This window comes from Gallus gallus, chromosome 8, assembly GCF_016699485.2.
Source record: "Gallus gallus isolate bGalGal1 chromosome 8, bGalGal1.mat.broiler.GRCg7b, whole genome shotgun sequence".
NCBI classification, from domain to species: Eukaryota; Metazoa; Chordata; class Aves; order Galliformes; family Phasianidae; genus Gallus; species Gallus gallus.
Window position 1 is genome coordinate 12,487,496 of NC_052539.1, and position 21,246 is coordinate 12,508,741.

The following is a 21,246-nucleotide window of genomic DNA, read 5'->3' on the forward strand; positions in this document are numbered from 1 at the left end:
GTGCAGAGTGCAGCCCAGAATAAAATGCTACACTGTGAAAGCTCTAAGTGTTTAACTAAAGTAAAACTAAAAACCTTCAAAAAACCCCCAACACTTGCACCAGGGAAAAATTTGGGTTTTAGGGAATTTTTTATCATTAGTCAAAAAAGATATGGACTGGTATGGGCACCGAAAAGAAACAGTTTCAAGTGAGTGAATACAAATGGAACTCTCACTCATGAGCTGCAGATCTTCTTTTCCACAGTTACAGTTTTGACAACAGTGCAGTTTGGCAGCAGAAATTTAATCATGTCCTACTGCTTATACTTTTATCAGGAAACTGATAAAGTGTATGCACACATTAGCAAGAAATTTTTCAAATGTCCTTCAGGTTTTTTTTTTCTTTCTCTTCTCTTCTTCCATTGCTCCTCTGTCTCTCCCAGAGAAATTGCTATAAAGCTGATGAGAATTTGGGTTTGCTTTGAAAGCATCTTTTGTTCAAAGACTAATTTTAACCTTGTGATAAAGAGTGCTTTTTTGTATTCTGTTGAATGCTATATCTAGACATTGTTTGTCAAGGCAGAGTACTGTAGGATGTAATGCAGTTTAAAAATGATCTTTTGTAGTTACAGTACAAATGTTTCTGCATTCTTGTGTGTAAAAACAAGAACAAATGTGTCAAAAATAAGAAAGGTATTTAATTTTATTTTAAAAATTAGTTAAATACTAATTTTAAAGTGTACTTTAAAATTAAAATTTTAATTTTAACTTTGAGCTATAAAATTAAGAATTCTAGCCAAATCGTCATGTATGAATTAAAGAAGCATTGGGATACTGCTGCTGTTTTAAGCCAGGGCAGCAGGTGATTCTTACTTGACTTGGAATGGGGATGGCATTGCCCTGAGATTGTTCTAAGGCAAAAAGAGTAAACTCTTCCCTTATACTCTGGTCTGTTTAGATTATCCAAAGAGCTTGGTTTTTTGCTTTCTTAATCATAAGTTACCAAGAGTGTTGGCCTGCTGTCTGAAAACTACATTGCTAAGAAAAGTGGTATGCTAAGCAAGCAAACATGGCAAAAGCTTAGTTTCAAATTAAGTTAGACATCTGTAAATTTTGAAGTTTCTCATGCGTTCTTACATTTGTATCTTAAAGCACTAATGAGTGTATAAAAAATGTCAAATGCATGGTAACAAAGCCTCTAAGCAGTTGTCATTTGTCTTTCACGCAATTTAAGTGCTTCAGCAGTTCTGTTCCAAAATCCTGATGCATTACTTTTTCCCTTATGGGGCTCCAGTCTTCTATACTAACTTATTGATTTGGAAAGCTAGCTTGCTTGCTGAAATTACAATGTTAAATTGGTTTAATAAACACAAATGACATAGTTTAATGTTGTAAAAACATTTATGACAAGGTAATGCTCTTTTTTGTTTGTTTGTTTTTGTTCACTCTTTGTATAACTGATTATTCAGTATAAAAATAGAGTTTAACATTAAGGAAAATTTAGAAGCACTGTTTCTACTCCAGACTTCTGGTATTTGCATGCTTTCATTGTTAGGGAAAAAAAAACAGCAACAACAAATGACCAATCAGATTAACGCTATGTTGCAAGCACATGACAAACAGCCATCAAAAGACAGATAGGAATATATTAAAATATTCTTTTCCCTGTATAGCATATTGATTGAATAAGTAAAATATGAAGAAGTGTAATTGCTAAATAAAAGCATGGCTCTTTTTCAAGGTCTTTTCTGTATTAGTGGAGAGATCAGCACTCTTATGCTTTAAATTACCAATGTGAATGATTGTGGAAAGCTGAGAAAATAATAGATTTTTAATACAGTTCTTATTTTCACTGAAGAACTTGAAAAATAATTATTTTACATCATTCTATCGTATCCTATCTATCATGAAGAGAAGCAAAGCAGTGAAGAGGAAAGAGCAGGCTAAGTTTAGACTTCACTCACAAATGTGAAGGAAGAAAGGAGGCATCTGTATAGCACTAAATTGCTTATAGCTGGCAGTGGAGAGATTAGAGAAGTTTCTGCATGGTGGGGTGTTCCGAGATAAGTTTTTCTGTTAAGGTAGTTTCTGTTTTGTTTGTTTGTTTGTTTTTTAAGTATTCACTGAAGGGAAGAGGAAGAAAGAGTGTGGAAGCAACTTTGCTGAGTTTTTTTTTCTTTTATGGAAAGCATAAACTCTGTTTAATTCCATGTCCAAAGTAAACTAAAATACTTCATACAAATAGTTGAAAATCAACAAGTGGCACTGTCTGCACCATAACCTGGAAAACAGTGCGACAGTTTGTGCATGGCAAGGTGCCATCTGCCATGTCTAACTTCCTTGGACAGAAGTCATAAGTGAATTTACCTGCCCTGCTTCATGAACCAACCTGACAATACATCATAAAAATCCAGCAGGATCAGGGAAGGTCTTTGTTGAAGCTAATGAGCTCCATTAATTTGCATGGTATTACCTGGTAGAATGGATGGAATTTGTTTATGAAGGTTCTTGCAGTGGATTTAGCTTTCTGCTAAAAGGAGCAGACAAGCTCAGCTGGAAAAGTTCTGAGCTATGGAGAAATTCAAGAAAGCAAGTCCCTAACCTGACTCTCAGAAAAGGAACCCTATGGAAATATCACATGCCTCACAGCTCTGATGTAGGAGAGAAAGTGAAGAACAACTCATAAAGGGTGTATAGGAACAGTACTGTGTGAAGTAGTATTGTTGCTTCAGGTTTCACTTGCCTTTTTGTAGATGGTTAGAACTCCAGAAGGGGTGATACTAGACACAGTCTGGCTAGACAGCTGAGTCACAGAAGAGGCAAATCATCAGAAGACCTTGAATGAGAGTTGGCAGGGAATTATGAGGACATAAGTCTGTGATGCCATTCATATCTGTGAGGGTGTGCAAACAGTAGTGAGCCAGATTTCCAGAATGCTGTAACGACTGCAATATTAGGCAGAACAGGGCACCTCTCCTTCTCCTCCTTATTTTTAAATTGGTGAAACTGTACATTGAGTTCTACTGTAATTAGTGAAAACTATAGGGAAAACTAAAACTTGATCTTGAGGGATTGATAAGAGCATTTAGCAAATGAACTTTAAACAATGTTTCACTTGTACTATGTTTTGAAATCTTTGCAGCTCTTTCAATAGCTCTTTGACTATGTGGGGAAAAGAGTCCACTAGAATTTGCTTAAATACCTGCATTTTTCATATAATGTGTTTTGTTGTTTGAACAATGAAGGTTGTGTATTGAATTTAACGAAGCAGAAATTTACACTTGGGCTTTTATTCATATTCCAACTTACTGTTTACTAACCTTAAGTATGCTGTATTAGGATACTCAACTACAGTTTTTTTAACAAGATATTTATTTAGATCTTCTCTTCATGATGAGGACAGTGTGGCTGCATCCTGGCTGATATTGACATTGAGTTGCAGCCCCAGGACTGTATAGACAGATACTCCACTTGGCAAGTGTAATGTCCTTGCTCACTGGAAGAAAGATCAAATTAACTTTGTAAAAAGTAGTAATCTACTCATTGTATTAAATCTTTTTTTTTCTCATATTAATGAAAAGAAATTGGCAAAGGTCACTAAATTCTGTCTGCTTTAATAAGTTAAAGCTGAAAAATGCTTGATCTATTTTGTGACTTTCATTGACTTTGAAGGCCAACACTGTGAGGCAAATTCTTCTGTGTCTCAGAAGTCTTCCAGGGTGAAAAAAGCAAGTTAATGCTTGCTATAGTTTCATTCATTGTATTTATAAAATCTCTGAATCTTCCCAGGAACCTTAATTGTACTGCAGATCTTTGCACTGCTGACCATGTGTACTTCAGGACTGAATATTTGCACAACTGGTTAATATATTAATTTAAAGTACCATTTGTAGTTTTCTTTCCATGTCACAAGTACATGTGCTCTCTAAAGCTTCTTTATTATATCAAGTGTTTATTAAAATACAATTAGTTACCGTATTTTGAGAAAAAAAAAAAAAGGATGAAAAAGAATGCTTCAAGATCTTCTAATTAATAGAAATGTATTAGAGCTTGGATATGAAAAACAATACAGCTTTACACTTGTGGTTCTTATATTTGCCTAATATATCTATGTTAATTGTGTTGGCATGAGGCTATGGTATACCTTTTGGGAGACTGTTTTTATTTTATATTCCACAGTTCTACAAGCAACATTTTTCTCCAAACTTTTTTTTTTTTTTTTTTTTAATTTCTATCAGAGATGATTGTGGAAAAAAAAGTGTGAACCCCACTAATGAAGAGCTGTCTTTTTGATTCCCCCAAAACAATATCTATGAGAGAGGAGTGAATGGCTTGATTCATTTCTACAGGTCATTAACTTTCACACCTACAGATGCCAATGTTAATATTTGCAATGTGAATTATTTCTCTACTGATCACTTTAGCAGAAACACACAATAAATGTGTGTATTGCTTGATCTAGCACTGTGCCTGACACCCCATTGTGTTCCTTAAAACTCAGAATGTCTGCCCAAACATAAAAGTGTCTCGATGCTTAAAAACAGCATGGTTATGTCTTGACAATACAAAAATCTGTGGCAATCATTAACTATAAATATGTACAAAATGTGAAATAGAACAAGTTCTAGAGGGAATAATAAGGCACGGGCTGCTATCTTGATTTGCACCTTCATTTAAATATAGCTTTATAGAAAATGGCTGTATTTGGGGTTTATCTGAAAGATCCTGTCTCAAAACTCACAGACCGTAAGAGTTAGGCAGTTTGGAATTCAAGGATCCAACTGCAGACTTCAAGGATTATTAAGGGAAATGGGGCCTGATCAATGCCTCAGATGATTATTAGCATTTTAATTAACAAACAGGAACAAAAATATATGTATAGTGCAAATTAACACAATCTGAAGTCATCAGAATAGGAGAATTGTTCTTAAGCAGAAAAGGGGACTCCACATCAGATGGATATTGGCACTTTTATCTGTTTAACATAACTGTTTTGCTGATCTCCTGTGCTAGAAATATTTGAGGGATTGATACAGTTGTTACTGTGCCCTGCTGGGGAGGAGAATCAACTTTTGAAGCAAAAGAAAAAAATCAGTAACTGAAATATTCATGAGTCACAATTGGCCCTCAGTTCCATTTGTTCTCACTGTTTCCTCCTGGTTTGCATTAACTTTCCAACAGTATGTAGTTCTGTAGATTCTGCTGGAATCTAGTGTGGGATACAGTTTTCCTAATCCTGAAATCTAGATTAATTTGTGACATTTCCTCAGGAAATGAATGAATTCTCTATGGACTGTTCTGTTTACTTTTGCCAATACGGATATATTTTTTGGTCTTTTATTTATTTATTTATTTATTTATTTATTCCCCTGTAGCTTCATATTTTTGTGTGGTCAGAGATAAGATTTGTTCTCCCTCAGTAGCACTTCATGCATTAAGAGTTTTTTATCCTCAGACTTCATGGTACATGAAAACTTCATGCCATGTTTCTGACAGTTCCTTTATTGCTTCTGTTCTCATGGGTAGGTAAGAAAAATTTGCTTCATTTTGGAGTTTGAGGACATTCTGCTATTCCTATATGCAGACATATACTGTTACCTGCATCCAGACCAATATATCAGTGGGGTCATCTCTGTAGCAGCCTGCTCTTCTTAAAGTCAAAATAGTTTGTAGGTTGATATGCCAAAGTGTCTCAGGTTTCTTGCATCAGTTCCCTGGTAGCTTCTATTCACATATCAAGAGTAAAAGGGTTGTGTGCATAACTGGGGAAAAATTCTGCTTTTTCCTGAAGTTTCAAAAGAGTAATGATGAGCACCAGCATTTGTCCACCCCATTTCTACAAACAGAGAAAATCAGAATTCAAACAGAACAACCAAAGACTCTATGTCCCAGCCCTGGTGTGCTGGAGCACTGTGGTAACTGTAGCTGTCTTGCCTGCTGTTTTGGGGACAAACCCTAACAATTGGCCAGCCACCAGGATTGTCCATCTAATGTGGCCTTAGCAAAATAACTTAGATGCCTTGCCTGATTATCTCCCTGCTTAGCTGTCATAACTGTGGCATGAGACTGAAGACAACAGTAAGGCAAGTTTTGTATGGGTATTTCACACTTATCTCAAAGAGAAAATTTTCTGTCACTTGTGTGATTTCATTCTGTATGTACATAGACAGATTCCTTGAATCATCACATAAGTTATAAATTCCATTTTGTTTCCTTGAACTGTGAGTCTCCTTGTGTCTGGGGCTGTCATGTGCTAACAAGAGCCAGGAGAGGTGCCAGCGTGTCAGTCATTACAAACTCTCTCCATCCTGTTCACTCTGAGCTAGGAGAGGCAAATGAGTAATGGGATCTTGAAAAAGGACAGCCCATTCCTCTTGGGAGGAACCAAGACAAAAGAGCCAGGTGGTAATGTTTGGATTTCAAAGCCAAGAAGGACTTTTGGAAGCAGAAGCAGCTTGGTCAGGAAAGATAACAAAGTGGTGCAGGGCGCAGCAGAGAGGCCCTGTGAGACCTAGGCAGTGTGGAGGCAGTGGGAGCTGCTGACTGAAAGAGCAGCTGTGAGCTGGCAGGGCACAGAAGGGAAAGGGCTCTGAGCACCAAAGGGGATCTCACAGAATCTCAAAGAAAATTCAAGAGAGTAAGGAAATATAGACAAAAAAAAAAAAAAAAAAAAAGTGTGTGTTTACTGTTTCATGCGGCTCTGTGCATCTCTTGTGGTCATTAATGTGAAGGGTGGCTGCTTTTGAGATGGTTTGCAAAGTCTGTGCATTACCCGATTCAGCTTCATGGAGTCCTGCAGAGATAAATTGGTCCTCAGATGTTGGCGATGACTGCAGGAAGGAGCAAGTTGAAGCCATGGGGATTCAACAACAGTTGCAGGGTCTCAACAAGGGTCTCTGTTCTTAGATGAGATTGCCAGAAAACCCAAGGCAGATGCAGGAACTTCAGAGTGTTTTTCTATGGAAGCAGAATGAGGCTTTGTGACTGTCCCACAAGAGTTTTTTTCAAGGCTGTAATATGTCAATCTTTGAATTCTTACCTTTAGTAAAATGAGAGAGAGTGGGAGAGGAACAAAACATGTACGCATTAAGACAACAACCAGTTCCATAGAAGCCTCCAAGCATTGTCTGTCACGCACAGCCACAAGTCTGCCACAGGGTGGGAATCATGCCCTATTCGCTGACCCAGAGGATGGGCTGGTGGCATGGACTTAGTGCTTCCTTGGTTGCAAAGATTCTGACTCATCCAGAGTCAGAAGAAAGAGAGAATGAAGCTCCAGGCAACTTGAAGCACGGTCAGAGTAACACCCACTTGCTGGAAATTAGCATACACTGTGCTTGCGGGAGTCTGGTCATTGGCTTCACTTGTTTTCCCATGCTGGTTGATGCAATAGCACTGGCTTATATGTAGGAATAGCTTTCTGGGATGGAGTCAAATGGCAATTTCCTCTGAGGCTGTTTAAAGGGAGTGAAAAAAGAGGCTAATGCAGAGCAAACTGATACAAATGGTTCTTCTGCATAAACTGCAATTTGTGTAAACTGTTTTGGGAATGAGGGGAGTGTACTTTGCAGTTTGTTTTGGGTTTGCATCAGCTCCAAAAACATTCCAGATAATTTTTTTTTCTGAAAATATAGCTTAACTGTTGAGAGGGAGGTGAAGCTTTTGTGATTAAGGGAAAAGGTTTTAATAGGAAAATTAGGAATTATCGTGATGCTCAAGTTCCAGATTTGTTATTAGGCCTTAAAATAGATGAACTGGGGAGATTACTTTGAATCATTTCTACATATGTAAATGGACATATAATTAGCTATCACAATAAAATATTAGTGCATATTTACTGTATAATAAGTAATTCAACTTTATAAACAAATGAAGATTATCCCAAATTTACATACAGTGTGAAGAAAAGTCCCTTTATCCTCTGTAACTGTAGCATTTGGCAGATTTAGGAGTAAATAATCTTTTGTGGCAAGGGTATGCCTTATCAAACATATGCAGATCAGTGCTAATTAATGCTAATTAAGGTTTCCTGTCTATCTAGTTGGAAAAACGTCCAAATGTTATGAAATCCAGTTAGTATGCCTATTACCCTAATTGTTTTATATGGGATGGTTCTCAATTAAAATATGTAAATTGACCTTAATTGCTATATACTAATGGAGGTTCATGTTATCTCACTAAAAATGACAAGATGGTGAGGAGGGATACTTAAACAAATAATTCCAATACATTTGTAAATAAATGACCTTTAGTCAAAATTATTTTTAATTGAAAATTGGCAAAAAGAATGTTTTACTATATATGATTCTCTTTAATTTTAAATAATATCAGAATTTACAGTCCTTTGTAAATATAGATATGGTGACATTGTAGCTTAATTAAGACTACTAAACAAGTCAACATTTTGCGTGTTAATTGTCTATTTCAAAATTGTTTGCTAACCTCATGTTTACCTTCAGAAATAATGTAGATTGCAGCAATGATCTTAATTTTTTTTATTTTGATCTCTTTTAATCATATCACTTTGTATGTGAAGTCTGATGTACAGGTTTGCTAAGCACTGGACCTGTGACTCTGACTTCTGATCAGGCATCACTGTTTTCCAGGATATTGTGACCAATGTTTCTCCAAGGATTGTGCGTGGAGTTACTTCGGGTCCCATCTATGGCCCAGGCCAAGGCTCTTTTCTAAACATTGAACTGATCAGTGAGAAAACAGCGGCATATTGGTGTAAAAGTATTACTGAACTGAAGAGTGACTTCCCAAAACAAGTAAGTACCACTCAGTCGTGAAGTATATTTAAAAACTCCCGTTCATAGATCTGTAAAGACTCATCTATTTAATGTTTAGTAAGTAGAATGCCAATTTCTTTACAGATGATTGTTATTAAAGAAACAGAAAAGCTCATCCAAATAATTTTTATGACAGCAAATGCTGTGATATCTTTTCTACAGAAACAGAGAACAATTGTTTTCAGTTAGGCTGATGTTTATGTTCAGATAGGTAATAAACAAAGTGCTGATCCCAGTATGGATGCTTATCAGCGCTTCTGTGAATATGTTTGTATTTAAGATCATATTTAAAGATGAAACCTATAGTATTCATTTTCATTGTGAATTGAATTTGATTATGAAAGCAGTCTTTGCTCTTTTCATTGTTAAACCAAATATCAAAGATAAGTAATTACCTGCTTTAGGAGAAAAGAAACAACACTGACTTGAAGTTAGCTTTGCTACATGGAGAGAGGTTTTTTAGAGCCTTCTTGGCTATGGGGAATATCTGTCTAGAAGGTAATAATTAAAGTTGTGAGCAATGACGCCAGCTAGCTGATGTAAGTGTTTTTCAGCTCCTGTTCTACTGAATAAGAACAACAAGGTGGAAAGAAAAATTCACCTCAATCATCATCTCAAATGGATAAAGCTTGAAATCCCACAGCCTGGGTATCTTCTGTCTTGAAATTATTACCTCTGTGGTTCAGCTATGAACAAAATAAGAGAACGTTCCTGAGTACATTATGACATGAAGGCAGTCAGATTTTTCTCTTCTTCCTGAAGTTGAAATAAGAGTGCATAAGCACATCTTATTGACAGTAGAAGTTAAATGCTGCGTGTATAATGTCCTACTTCATTATACATGGGCTGTGTGCTTCTTTGCTCAGGTTCACATCACTTTATTTACCATGGCTGGGCTTCATAATAGTGAAAGTGTGAACCTAAGGATAATGTTGTAATTCTCTGACTTTAACACCGTTTGTCTAAGTCCTGGATATCACACGTAGGCAGACTGCTGTGGGAATGGTCTCCTATTGCAATCTTCACCAAAAATCTCTCACAGAACTTTGTGCTTTAGGCTAAACTGTTCTCTTCCACAAGTGAAAGCACTAGCAACCATTTCAAAAGGAAAATCCTTAGTTTAGGTGACCTAGCTCTGCATGTGAGGTGAAATCCCACTCTTCTATAGTTCCCAGGGTGGATGTCTTCTGATCATCCCTCTGTATATGGGTTATTACTTTGAGAATGTACATTCAGCTCCTGTTTGCTGTGGCTGTGTCTTGCTCCAATTTTTAAGAGGGAGAGGAGGTTCTGTGATATATGTATACCCAGCTTGAGATTAAGAAACAACGGTTCAAATGTTGGTCCGACCAGTTTATTACAAATCCGAGTAATTCAGAGAGATGGGGAAGGGGAGAAGGACGATAGAAAAGACAGCAAATAGAAACAAGGAGTCTTTATAGGAAGCAAGAGGGAGATAGTCACCACCATGGTCCAACATGGTTCATAGTTCAGTCATTGATCTTCAGTAGTGGTGGGTCATTGGGCATTCTTGTTCTGTTGACGATGATGGTGACCACGGCGATGCCGATGATGACTGTGATGGCAGTACAAACTTATAAATAAGTTCAAAGTGGTCGAGTCAGCTCTCTTCTGATTTACAGCTCGAATCCAAAGTGATTGAGTCAGTTCTCCTTGGAGTGGCAGCTACTGGCTCTGGGATCTCAGCAGAAACTGCTTTGTTACCATCTTCCGGGCCTTGCCAGCAGATAAGAGGGAGCAGGGATGCCCATCTGCATCCTGTTTTTTACAGAGCACGATGGTATCATTCCCCAGTTTTCCCTCACCAACCTGGGACTATTTAGTCACAGGCCAGATCTTCCACCAGTAACCACTCTGGAGCACTCTCTTCCAGAGGCAAGCAGCTCCAAAGAAATGCTTTCAAATGTAAAATTGTCCACACAGTGATGTTGATTGCCACACGGCAACGCCCATCTCTCATCTAAGTCAGAGTCCTATCGCAAGAAATGCCTCAGAAAGCAAGCTTTGAGCCAAAAAACGAAGAAGGATTTGTACAAGATTCCATACGGCTGACAGCGCAGTGTGGGCAGGGAGCACAACGCCCACCACTGCACCTTGCCATTACTCTTGGAGATTGTTAAAATCTATCAATGAACTCAACTAAGAACTGTCACAGCTATAACGGTAAATTTGTTGCTAACTTTAAACAGATTTTTGTTTGAGGAGTAGAGAACTCTTGGTGCTTATTTTGAAACGCTTTGAATAATTAGAGCTTGCAGATTTATTTATTTATTTTCCTCAAATCCTGCTTTCTCCTCTAAAAAGGCTTTTCAAACTTGATGTGATTTGGATGTTTTATTTATTTGTTTGTTTGTTTGTTTGTTTAAAACCAAAAGAAATTTATGTCTGGGTGAACTTAATTAACAACCAGTGAATGACACTTTCCACTCAGAAAAAAAAAACTAAGTACAGATGAGGACACAAGTAATTACAGAAACCTCACCTTGCTACGGTAAATATTAAAGACAAATCAAAACTGTTACATAATCGCTTCTGCTCTGTAATGCAAGCAGTTTAAAGTCGAATTTTCTTTACAAATTAAAAAGATACAAGCAAAATGTTTACCTTATTGGAAGCTAATGTCGCAAGAGCACCATATCACATGTATTTAGAAAGAAGCAATCCGTAATGCATAAGATGCAGCTCGATTCCCCTAATAAAGCCTAGGATTTAAAGTAAAATTTGCAAGGGGTTTTACAAAAGAGAACCACCTGGCAGAGCTCAGTGTATAATATGTAGCTGTGACTTCTTGCCCCCTACAGATCAGGAATTAGCATCCCCCTTGCACAAACACACTGTCTGCTCCCCATTGGCAGGAGACCTGATTCCTGCTTCCAGTCCTCTCTGGCTGCAGCCTTTACCAGTATTCTCTTCTTTGACCCTGAATCCAATTTGAGTGGACCTGGGCAAAAACTGCCAATGGCAGGAACTTGCATCCATACTACTGGGGAGTGAATTAAATATTTTAATAGTCAAAGCAGAGGTGAAACAAGAAAAAATGATCTGGATTTTGTAGGTTTATTTTTGAAATATTATCAAAATGTTTGCTGTTTCAACTTTGCCTTTTTTTTTTTTTCTCCCTACAGTCAATTTAGTATCACTATTACTGTTGTTTCTTTTTCCAGAAAACAATAGCAACAGCAAAAACAAAGTAATTATGCATTATTCGCAGCACAGGACCAAGAATTGTATATACTTTATAATAAATAAGATGCTTCTCTGTTTAAGATCTGCAGTTAAAAATGGGATTGTTGTCCTTCTGATACTTCAGTCCTCTCAATGAGGTATTACTTTAGCAACTTTTTGATACCACTTAAAACATGGTTTTATTCGTCATTGTTTATAGTTAAATTTTCAAAGGAGGTAGCATGAAAAAGTGTCCACTGCTCTCCTGTATGCCCACAAAATATCCTTTCAGTCAGAGAGGGAGCTATGAAAGTGAGAAGGAAATAGGCCTGTTACTGTTTGTCACCTCTTGTTTCTTTCCCAGATACTGTGTTTACTTATTTATATTGGCCTGCCTTTGTTATATCCAAGCATCTTCCTCACATGGTTAACTAAGTTTTTTTAATGTATCTATGAAATATTTATATTTTTCTCCTTTTTGACCACGTAGAGTATCTGATACTATTGGATCTATCATTCTATGCAATTAATAATCAGAATAAAATTGATTTTTTTTTTATTTAGTGCTAGAGACTGAGAACTTGACACTGAGAAAACTCAGAACGATGATGTTATTAACTTCACAGTCCTAAATGTAATAGAAAAATATCCCTTCTGAATTAGTGGAAAGCTGATCCCTTATTGATAAATTTTGCACCTCTCTCCCAAAAGATAGCAAGTTATTTGTCACATGGTATATTAGTCTGAAGCTCAAGAAAAAAAAGTGAAGGAAAAATACTGATAATCAAATTCTTCTGATTGATACTAATTAGCACTTGTTTGAGATAAATGTCTTCTGCAAGCTCAAGTAGTCAGGTAGTCTGTTCTCACTCCTCCCTGCTGTAGGGGGATTACTTGGGGCAAGACCAATAAAAGGTATCACCATGTAATACAAATATTACCTCAACATCATAACGAGCACGAGGATGACTTCCCCTAAAACCTACTTTGAGGATTTTGAAATGGCCATGTTTCCAAAGACTCAAGCAGAAATAGCCCACAACAGACCCATGCTTTCTCCCTTCCTGGTGAAGAGTTCCTCCTTTGGTGGGGTATCAGGCTTGGCTGGCATGAAACTACCTTTCTTCATAGCAGCCAGTATGGTGCTGTGTTGTAGATTTGTGACCAAAACAGTGTTGGTAATGCACAAGTGTTTCAACTCATGCTGAGTAGTACTTGCTCAGTGTCAGGGCCTTCCTGTTTTCGCCCTTTGCTTTACAGCAAACAGGCAAGATATGACCCTGGAGGTACATGGCAGGGATAGCTGACTCAAACTAGACGGGGGGGTGTTCTGCTCAGGAACAGGACTTGGGAAAGGGCCGGAGTGGGTAATTTTTTTCCCGAAGTTTTTGTTGCATGGATGCTCCCTGAGCACTTGTTTGCTTGGACAGGTGTTATTTGAAATGCTTTAGGTAGCTGGACAAATGATCTAACACTGATGCCACAGTATGTCCAGCTTTTGTATTCTATTTAATAAGGAGCTACCTGACTGTATAGTGTATTGGTGTACTTTCCAGACAAAATGAGATTTTATCATATATTAAAGAAACAGGACACTTAAGAAATATGAATTTGGGCAAGTAGAATTCACCCCATGATATGATCAGGAACAAAGAATTTAAAGGACAAAGTATTGCTTTTGCTTATGCAAGTCTACAAGCTATAATAATCAGTAGAAACTGGCTGAGAAAGTTGAAGAAGAACTACAGAACCTTGCAAGAGAACTTATTGCTGATGTTTAATATTCATCTATTTGACATCAGTTAAAACGTAGTTGTTATCTGGGCTGGGAACTGTGAATACTGGTAATGGCAGTAAATCTCCGTGTACCAGTAAAATCAGGAGCTGTATGCACAGTGGAATTGAAAGTCTGGAGAATCATTTTTGGTGATTGCAGAGGAATTGGATATATTGCCAGTAGCACTTTTTTCTTCAGAAAAAGCCTTCAAACTGGCGCTCATCCAAAACTTTTGCTTATCGTAGCTAAGCCTGCTCGTTTGAGTTGGTTAATCAGCTACTTACACAGATGTCTATTCTTCCACTCCCATAAGCAGGTCTGTGTATTTACAATACCTTGCAGCAAGCCAAAGACTTTAGGGCTTCATATCACCCTGAAGCCTCTTCAGCATTTGCACTGGGGAGGAAAAATTTGAGGAGACAAATGTCTCAAAGGGCTAAAACACTTATCTACTGGATGCTGGTGAGATGGTGGTGGGCACAACTGCCAGGTAGTCTTTTATCACCTTCCCAAGCGCATAATTGATACCTGTAAGTAAGCAAATTCATTTTTAAAATCTCAATACGTAAATTGTTTGTGTCTGAGCACATGCAGGGGAGGTTACAGCGCTACTGATAAAGGCCTTTGGAATGATATTTAAAGAAGAAAAATAGATTGTGTGGGAAATGTCATTCACCATAGGGCTGGTGAAAGTCCATCACAAACCAAAAAATGTATGAGAAATTTGTAAAATAAAAAACTGGGATCTTGGAAGATGCCATACAGAATATTTTTCGATATTGTTGTATTTGTATACTGAGGTCCTAGAAGTAAATTTTTGGTCTCCTTTCTGAACATGAATGAGTTTGAGCTGCTGTATGATTTTAAGGAATTTGTATAGGATACCAGATTGTCAGCTGTGACACTGGTTCTGTAATTCAGATATTGGTGTCGTGACATGTTGAATTGAGAAACCTCTTCTGCCAGAAACAGTCGGTACTCTAGGACCCCAAAACTAAGCTGAAACATCTTGTCTTCCTAATGTTTGTTCTGCTGCGTGCGGAATGTTGCTGACAGTCCTCCTGACAGTTAGTCAGCAAGAGAGCAGCTTCTCAAGGCTGAAACTGTTAAAGATATATTTTTGCTCAACAGTTTTGTTCAGAATGTCCTGGGAACACCTGTCAGGACTAGCCATGCCAGAGAGTGAGTGAGAGCAGATCATTGGGTTTCAGGCTGATAACCAATTATTTGTAGCACTGTCTAAAAAAGATAAAAATCTCCTGAAGTTCTTAGTAATATTATATTACATTATATATTGTATATATCCATGCAGATATGAAACAAGGCAACTAGTGCAATGAAAAACATCTGTATTATTTGTAAACTTTTATCCTCTCTGGCTGCACTAACAGTAGACCTTCTATAATCTGGTTACTGGGAGGAACTGACCAATATATCTGAAAAAATCTTTGCTATGGTTCTTCTTTGAAATATAGAAGGGATATAGGTTGGATTATTATTTTTTTTTAAGACATAGAGGATTCGTAGACATCACAGTTTTATTGTAAGAACAGGTATAACTTGTCTTTCTCACTAGGCATGTTAGGAATAACTTGAGTACTATTGCAGGCATTATTATGATTTTTACTTTTGGTGAGTGTTCAGCGGTCTGTGGGATGTTGTGTACTATACACACTATTTACATTTCGACATAGAAGTCAGTATGATGTATTCAGATTATGTACTGTATTAATTTTTTTAACATTTGTATTTGGAATTTGAACAACATTTGTAATTTCTGTAGTTAGGGAAAGTGAAAGGCAGAACCTTCTTATCCATGTTTTCAGGAGTCATGTTCAGAAGAAATGAAGGTCAAATCATCAGTTGGCTTTTTTTTCTGTACATACCTCTTCTTTCTTGGGCTAGTATAGATAGATATAGCTTTCCACACAGGGAAACCATATTTGATACTCCAGTGGATGCATATATGTATGTATCCACTTGAAAAGTCACAGACACCTTGACACCTTGGAAGACACATCTACAAACTCAGAAGAAAACAAGCAGGTGGGGCTGTTCCCATGTGGACCTCACCTTGAGCCAGCAGTGACCACGTGCTGTAGACCTGAATGAGGACTGCAAATTTGTAAATGCCTCCAAAAAGACCCTTGCACATCACCTACCAAGGACAGAGTGAGGGAGACGCAAGCCATGCTGCCCAGAAACATGCCCACTAGTTATCATGGAACTGCCCAGCAGTGCAGAGCAGCTACCTGGATTATCTGATTTCAGGTCCACAGATCACACTAAAAACTCCAGAAGTTGTTATTGCTGCAGCTAAAATTTCTTAAAGCCAACCATAATGGATGCTTAGTAGGAGGTGAAAAAACCCACACAGCAGTTGTTAAATTCACCATATGGAAAAGATCCCTTTCACTACAGAAAGCTGGCAGCAGGCCTAGTCCCTTAACATCAGAGGGAATCCTTGCTGAAAAGGGAGGACGAGGTTGCAGTAAAGTGCTCACACTAGCTACCTTGCCCAGGGACTAAATCTCTCGTCTCTAGCTAATGTGGAGTGCAAGAATGGCCAAGACTTTTCAATATCCCATGACTATGATGGGTAGATGAGAAGAGGCCTTAGAGCATGGAGCATACAACTGCCTTCCCTTTTTCTCTTCATCCTCCACCACAGGGAAAACGGAGGATGAAAAATAGTACAGAAAGATGCTACCTAGAAAAGGGGGAGAAAAGAGCTGCTGTAAAGAAGAGCTGAAAAATACACCTCTGCATGTTCCTTTGGAGTTCTCACTCTCCCAGCTCCTGAGGCTGTCCTCATTTCTCCTGACACCTGTTCAGCTCCTCATGAACTTGCAGAACGTGTTTTCCTCTCTGCAGTCTAAGGAGGAATTCATCGAGAACTTCAGTTTACCCAGTGGGTTTACACCAGAGGTCCTTTTCTGTAGGAACAGCAGTTTCTATTTGCAAAAATACATGAACAAAAACAGAAGCTAGCAACAGAAATGTTGGTGTATTGGGCCTTTGAGACCACATTTTCTTATAAGGGAGGAAGCTTTCTGGGAAAGGCTCTTCCATGGTTTGTAACAAATTCTCAAACCTCATATAAACAAAATATTAACAGAGATGGGACTTAGCTACAAAATATGATTCTGTAGACTTAAACATCTTGATGCTTAGGTGTTAGTGATGAAATGAGATAGTACAGGAAAATGTTTATCTATCAGCAGCATTTATTTCTGATTGTTACAATGATGTTAGCTATAGCAAATTTGCTTGAGGCTTGAAAAGTAGTAGAGGACTGGCAAGTGGTCAGCTAACACTTCTTTTTCTAGGAGACATCTTCAGACCTTATGTTTTCCATCCTTGCATGCAAATTTGTAAGTGCTCTTCTAAAGAATAGAATTACTAAAAAGGAAAAAAAAAGGGGGGGGGGAGGAGGGGGGTGGGGGGGGGGTCTGTGGTAGGTCATACCTTAAAAAATGTGATTTGACAACATCAAAAGAGGCTCAGATGAATGAAGGCAGCTTTGATTTCCAAAAGTGTCTGACAGGGTCCCTCACTGAAAGATTTAAAAGAAAGCTGCTGTAAGATTAGAGGGAAGAAACACACATGAATATACAACTAGTTAAAGATAGGAAACAATGTTAAAGAATAAATACTTAATTTTCATGCTGAATAGGGACCTACAGTTAAGTTCTCCGGGGATGTGTGCCGTGTTCTGTGCTATTTAGAATGGTTATTAACAATCTGGAAAAGAGAGAGGATTTTAAAAACGTAAACACTGCTGGTAATGGTAAGTCTTGTAGGCAGACAATAAGAGCTGAACTATAAGGACATTGCAAAGGATCTTACACTACTGAGTGACTGGCCAATGAACTGACAGATAAAATTAAATGAAGACAAATGTAGTGATACACGTAGAAGAAAACAGTACTAAATTTATATATACAGTGATTGATTCTAAGCTAGCTATACTAAAGTTGTAGCAGAGAGCGCTGTGAAAATCTCACCTTAATGCTCAATAACATTGAAATAAAGCGTATCAAACACAGACTTTATAGGAAAGGAAGAGAGAGTAAAGAAAAAGCCTCTACTATGTCACAGTACTGGTTCATTTTACTTCTGCATTTTGAATAGGCTGCAGTTCAGATTTTCTTGTCTCAGCAAGGATGCAGCTGGATTGGAACCAGAAGGGGGAGGTGGAAGGAAGTGTCAGGAGATGCTTCTCCACACGCCACAGTGACTGTAGGACTTGCTCTCAGAGGGCACTACTTGTGCCGAAGGTACATATGGGCTAAGGAAGAACCTACTGGAAGAGATTATTCAGAGAAGGCTATGGTTGCCATCAATGATCCCATGTATAGAAACACAAGGAAGTCTACTAAAAATTTACCCAAAAACAATGTGTGTTCATTTGTGTTCAACTGATCATGCAGTATGTGTCCGATCAACTGGTCCCAACTGCCACAAAATTCATCTCCTTCTAAATATGTTTTGTTTTTAAGAATATGGTCACTAACCCAGCAAACACTGGAAACACACGTTCCTACCACCAACTCAAGTGAATTTTATTTCAAGAAAGCACATACCTTCTTTAAAACACTGCAATTTGTAACTGAAAGTATGACCTCACAGTAAATTCAGTGAGATTCTGACAATCAGTGATTCAAATGTACATGGTGGTGACAAATTAGGACCTTGAGGAGAAATGTGAGAAGATCTTTTATGTTCTGCACTTGGAAACGACCACTTTGTTGAGAAACCCGTCAAATTAGTTTTGTGCAGAACTGTACTTTCTTACTATGCATGTTATAAAGCCATGAATTATTTTGTTTGTTTTACCATCACAGCTACAGTTTGACAAATAGTATGTAGTGCAGTAAGGTGGAGAACTATTTGTACGTATGCTAAGAATATCCTTTTGATTTGGAGAGTGAGTTATTGATCTCTGGAAGAAAAGAACAATTTCCACAATTTTGTGAGGACTATGAGCTCATCTTTAAAACTTTAGCCTTAGGGTAAGAACTAGGAGAAAATTAAAGCAGTTTCTGAAGTACTTCACCAGCTATCTCCTAGAAAATGACCCAATCTTCATGATTATTGGAAAAGACAAACTCCCTAATGGCCAGCATCAGCTGGAGCTGGTTCAGACTGTTTTTTGGCCATTGCCATTGCTAAAAATTCCTTTTTTGGAGAGAGATGTGAGTGGTCATTAATCAGGAATCTCAGTGAAGGAGATGCACTAAACATAAAGATAGTGCAATTAAAAAAAATTCCAGAATGTAATTCTGCTGACTGTGACATGAATAGTTGTATATTTTTATTCATCTTATTAAGGCTCAAGCTTCCTTTTATTTTTCTATACAGACTATTATTTACAGAGAATAGAAAGACTTTTTAAATCCCCAACTGCTTTTTTGGGTTTGTAGGCTACTGTGCATACAATGTAGTGCTGCAAAACGATCTGAGAAATTTGGCTGTGTGTCAGGCAGAGCAGTCATTCTTTCTAGAAATGTCCTCCATAAACAGCAAAAAAGGAAATTGCATCATGCATTAAAAAAAAATCTGTATGCTAAGATGTCCATTTTCCTACACCCCCAAATCTGTGCTTAAAATAGCAATAACAACCTTGGTACAGGGCATTTCCTTGAGATTAATAACTGGCCAGGGTTAATGGCCCTCAGCAGTGCCTCGGGCCATCAACTCCTCCCAGCCAGTCATTACTCCCTAGGAAATGCCCTTTGCTGGGTAGTTATTGTTTTAAAATTAGTATGTAGAAGTTGCCACTGGGTGCGGAGGAAATGACCTTCTGGCAATGTTAAAAAAAAAAAAAAAAAAGGCAAAAATTTTTGGTTTAAAATCATTAGCAATCTGTGGTCTAATAAAATAAAATTCCTAACTTTTCAAAAATGCCAAAATTTCACTAGCCTCATTACCTGTGCAAATCAATTACCTCTCCCCAGCCCTAGTACTTTTCCCCACTTTCATTTCAAGTTTTTCATAGGCAATTGGGTTACATTACAGAACTTGATCTTTTAAAATGCACAGTAGCTACAACATTCATTTTTACTGGCTATGATATGATTTTAGTATTTTATGAGGCACTGAGTTTATATGATTTAGATAATTCTGCTTTTTTCTCTTTTACATACTGTATAATACAATAATACTAATAAAACAAATTTATACTTGGTAAAAGTAATAATATATGCTGTTCCTGTAGCCCATATTCTGCACTTAATTTCTATGATGCAGTTTGCATTTTAGGCATTCTGCTAGAGCTCTAATGAAGAAAAATATGAAGGCTAGGTCTATATTTAAAAATCTTGCTCTCATACTTATGTAGGCTAGGAACACTAAAAATAAAATCACATCTAACTACTGTCCTAGCAGAACCCTAGTGTAGATGCAGCTATACCATCAAAGAGTTTATTTTTATTCAGGATCAAGTAAAGTGTTTGTTTCACCAATATGAACTGCACTACAGAAGGAGAGCTAGCTCTGCACAGACATGTTCTAGCTTAGACCAGAAAGGCAAAGGCACCACCACAACTGGAGCCAGCTCTTCCAGTGTCTGACAGCTGCTGGATGTTATCCCAGCTCCTTGTGCTTTCTAGCAAGGGGGGCTGTGAAAAGATCTCAAATTCCCTTCAAAATGTGGGAATAAGAGGTTCCAAGATATATATATACATATATATGTATATGTATATATATTATATATATATTATCCTCAGAGAAATATGTAGATAAGCAGAATTTTCACAGGGCTCTGAACTGATCTTAGTCTGTATCCCAAACACCATTAATATCCTCTTAACTTTTTATGCACACCAAGTTTAAGAACTGTGATCATAAACTTCTACACAACTGTATTCATGAAACTGCTTGTAGGTGTCATGTTCCCATATTCTAGATATCAATTCACTCTGCTTTTATACTCAAGTCCTTTTTAAACTTCTGCTTTAAAGTAACGAACCGTACTCACTGTTAAGGTTAGGTAGCAAGTATTAAACAAGTAAGATTGGGTGGCCAGTCCAAAAAAGCAAAACTCCTTCCTTCTCATGGTATTAGTCTGGTATTTTATGGAATTTGAAAGAGCTCTGAAATAGTCAGTTGCTGCAGGTGCTCTGATTTAGGTAACTCCTAAATCAATAGAAATGTTTTTGTATGTATAAGCCTTGGTTGCATATCTAGTGGAGATGGAACAGCCATTTAATTGCAAAGGAAAATGTGACAGTAAGTACTTATTTTCTAAACGTTTAAAAACAACTAAAACCAAGGTTTTGTTCAAGTAGACCTAAATACATCCTTTTTAATGAGTCACTAAAGTTCAGTGTGAACTATAAGAAACAGAGTATTTTTCTATCCTGTTTCCTGCTGCTGGGCCTGTCAGTCTCAGCTCCTCAGAAAAATGGTTTTTGCTGGCCTATTTTTACATATTAATTTTTTAAGCTGAATATTTCTAACCTATTCCAAATTTCATTTTCATTTAATTCGCTTCATATCTAACATTTT

At 37.5% G+C, this 21,246-nt stretch overlaps 1 protein-coding gene across 5 annotated transcripts in view; it reads left to right on the forward strand.

The window, feature by feature from the left end:
* DPYD (dihydropyrimidine dehydrogenase) overlaps positions 1-21,246 on the forward strand; it is a 316,870-nt gene that overhangs the window by 178,016 nt on the left and 117,608 nt on the right. For all 5 annotated transcript variants that reach the window (XR_003076346.3, XM_025152950.3, XM_025152951.3 and 2 more), the window contains one exon: positions 8,586-8,750. Coding sequence is in view for 4 of the 5 variants with exons in the window: in XM_025152950.3 (XP_025008718.1) it covers positions 8,586-8,750 (165 nt within the window). In the remaining variant the exon portion in view is untranslated. The remainder of the gene's footprint in view (positions 1-8,585; positions 8,751-21,246) is intronic.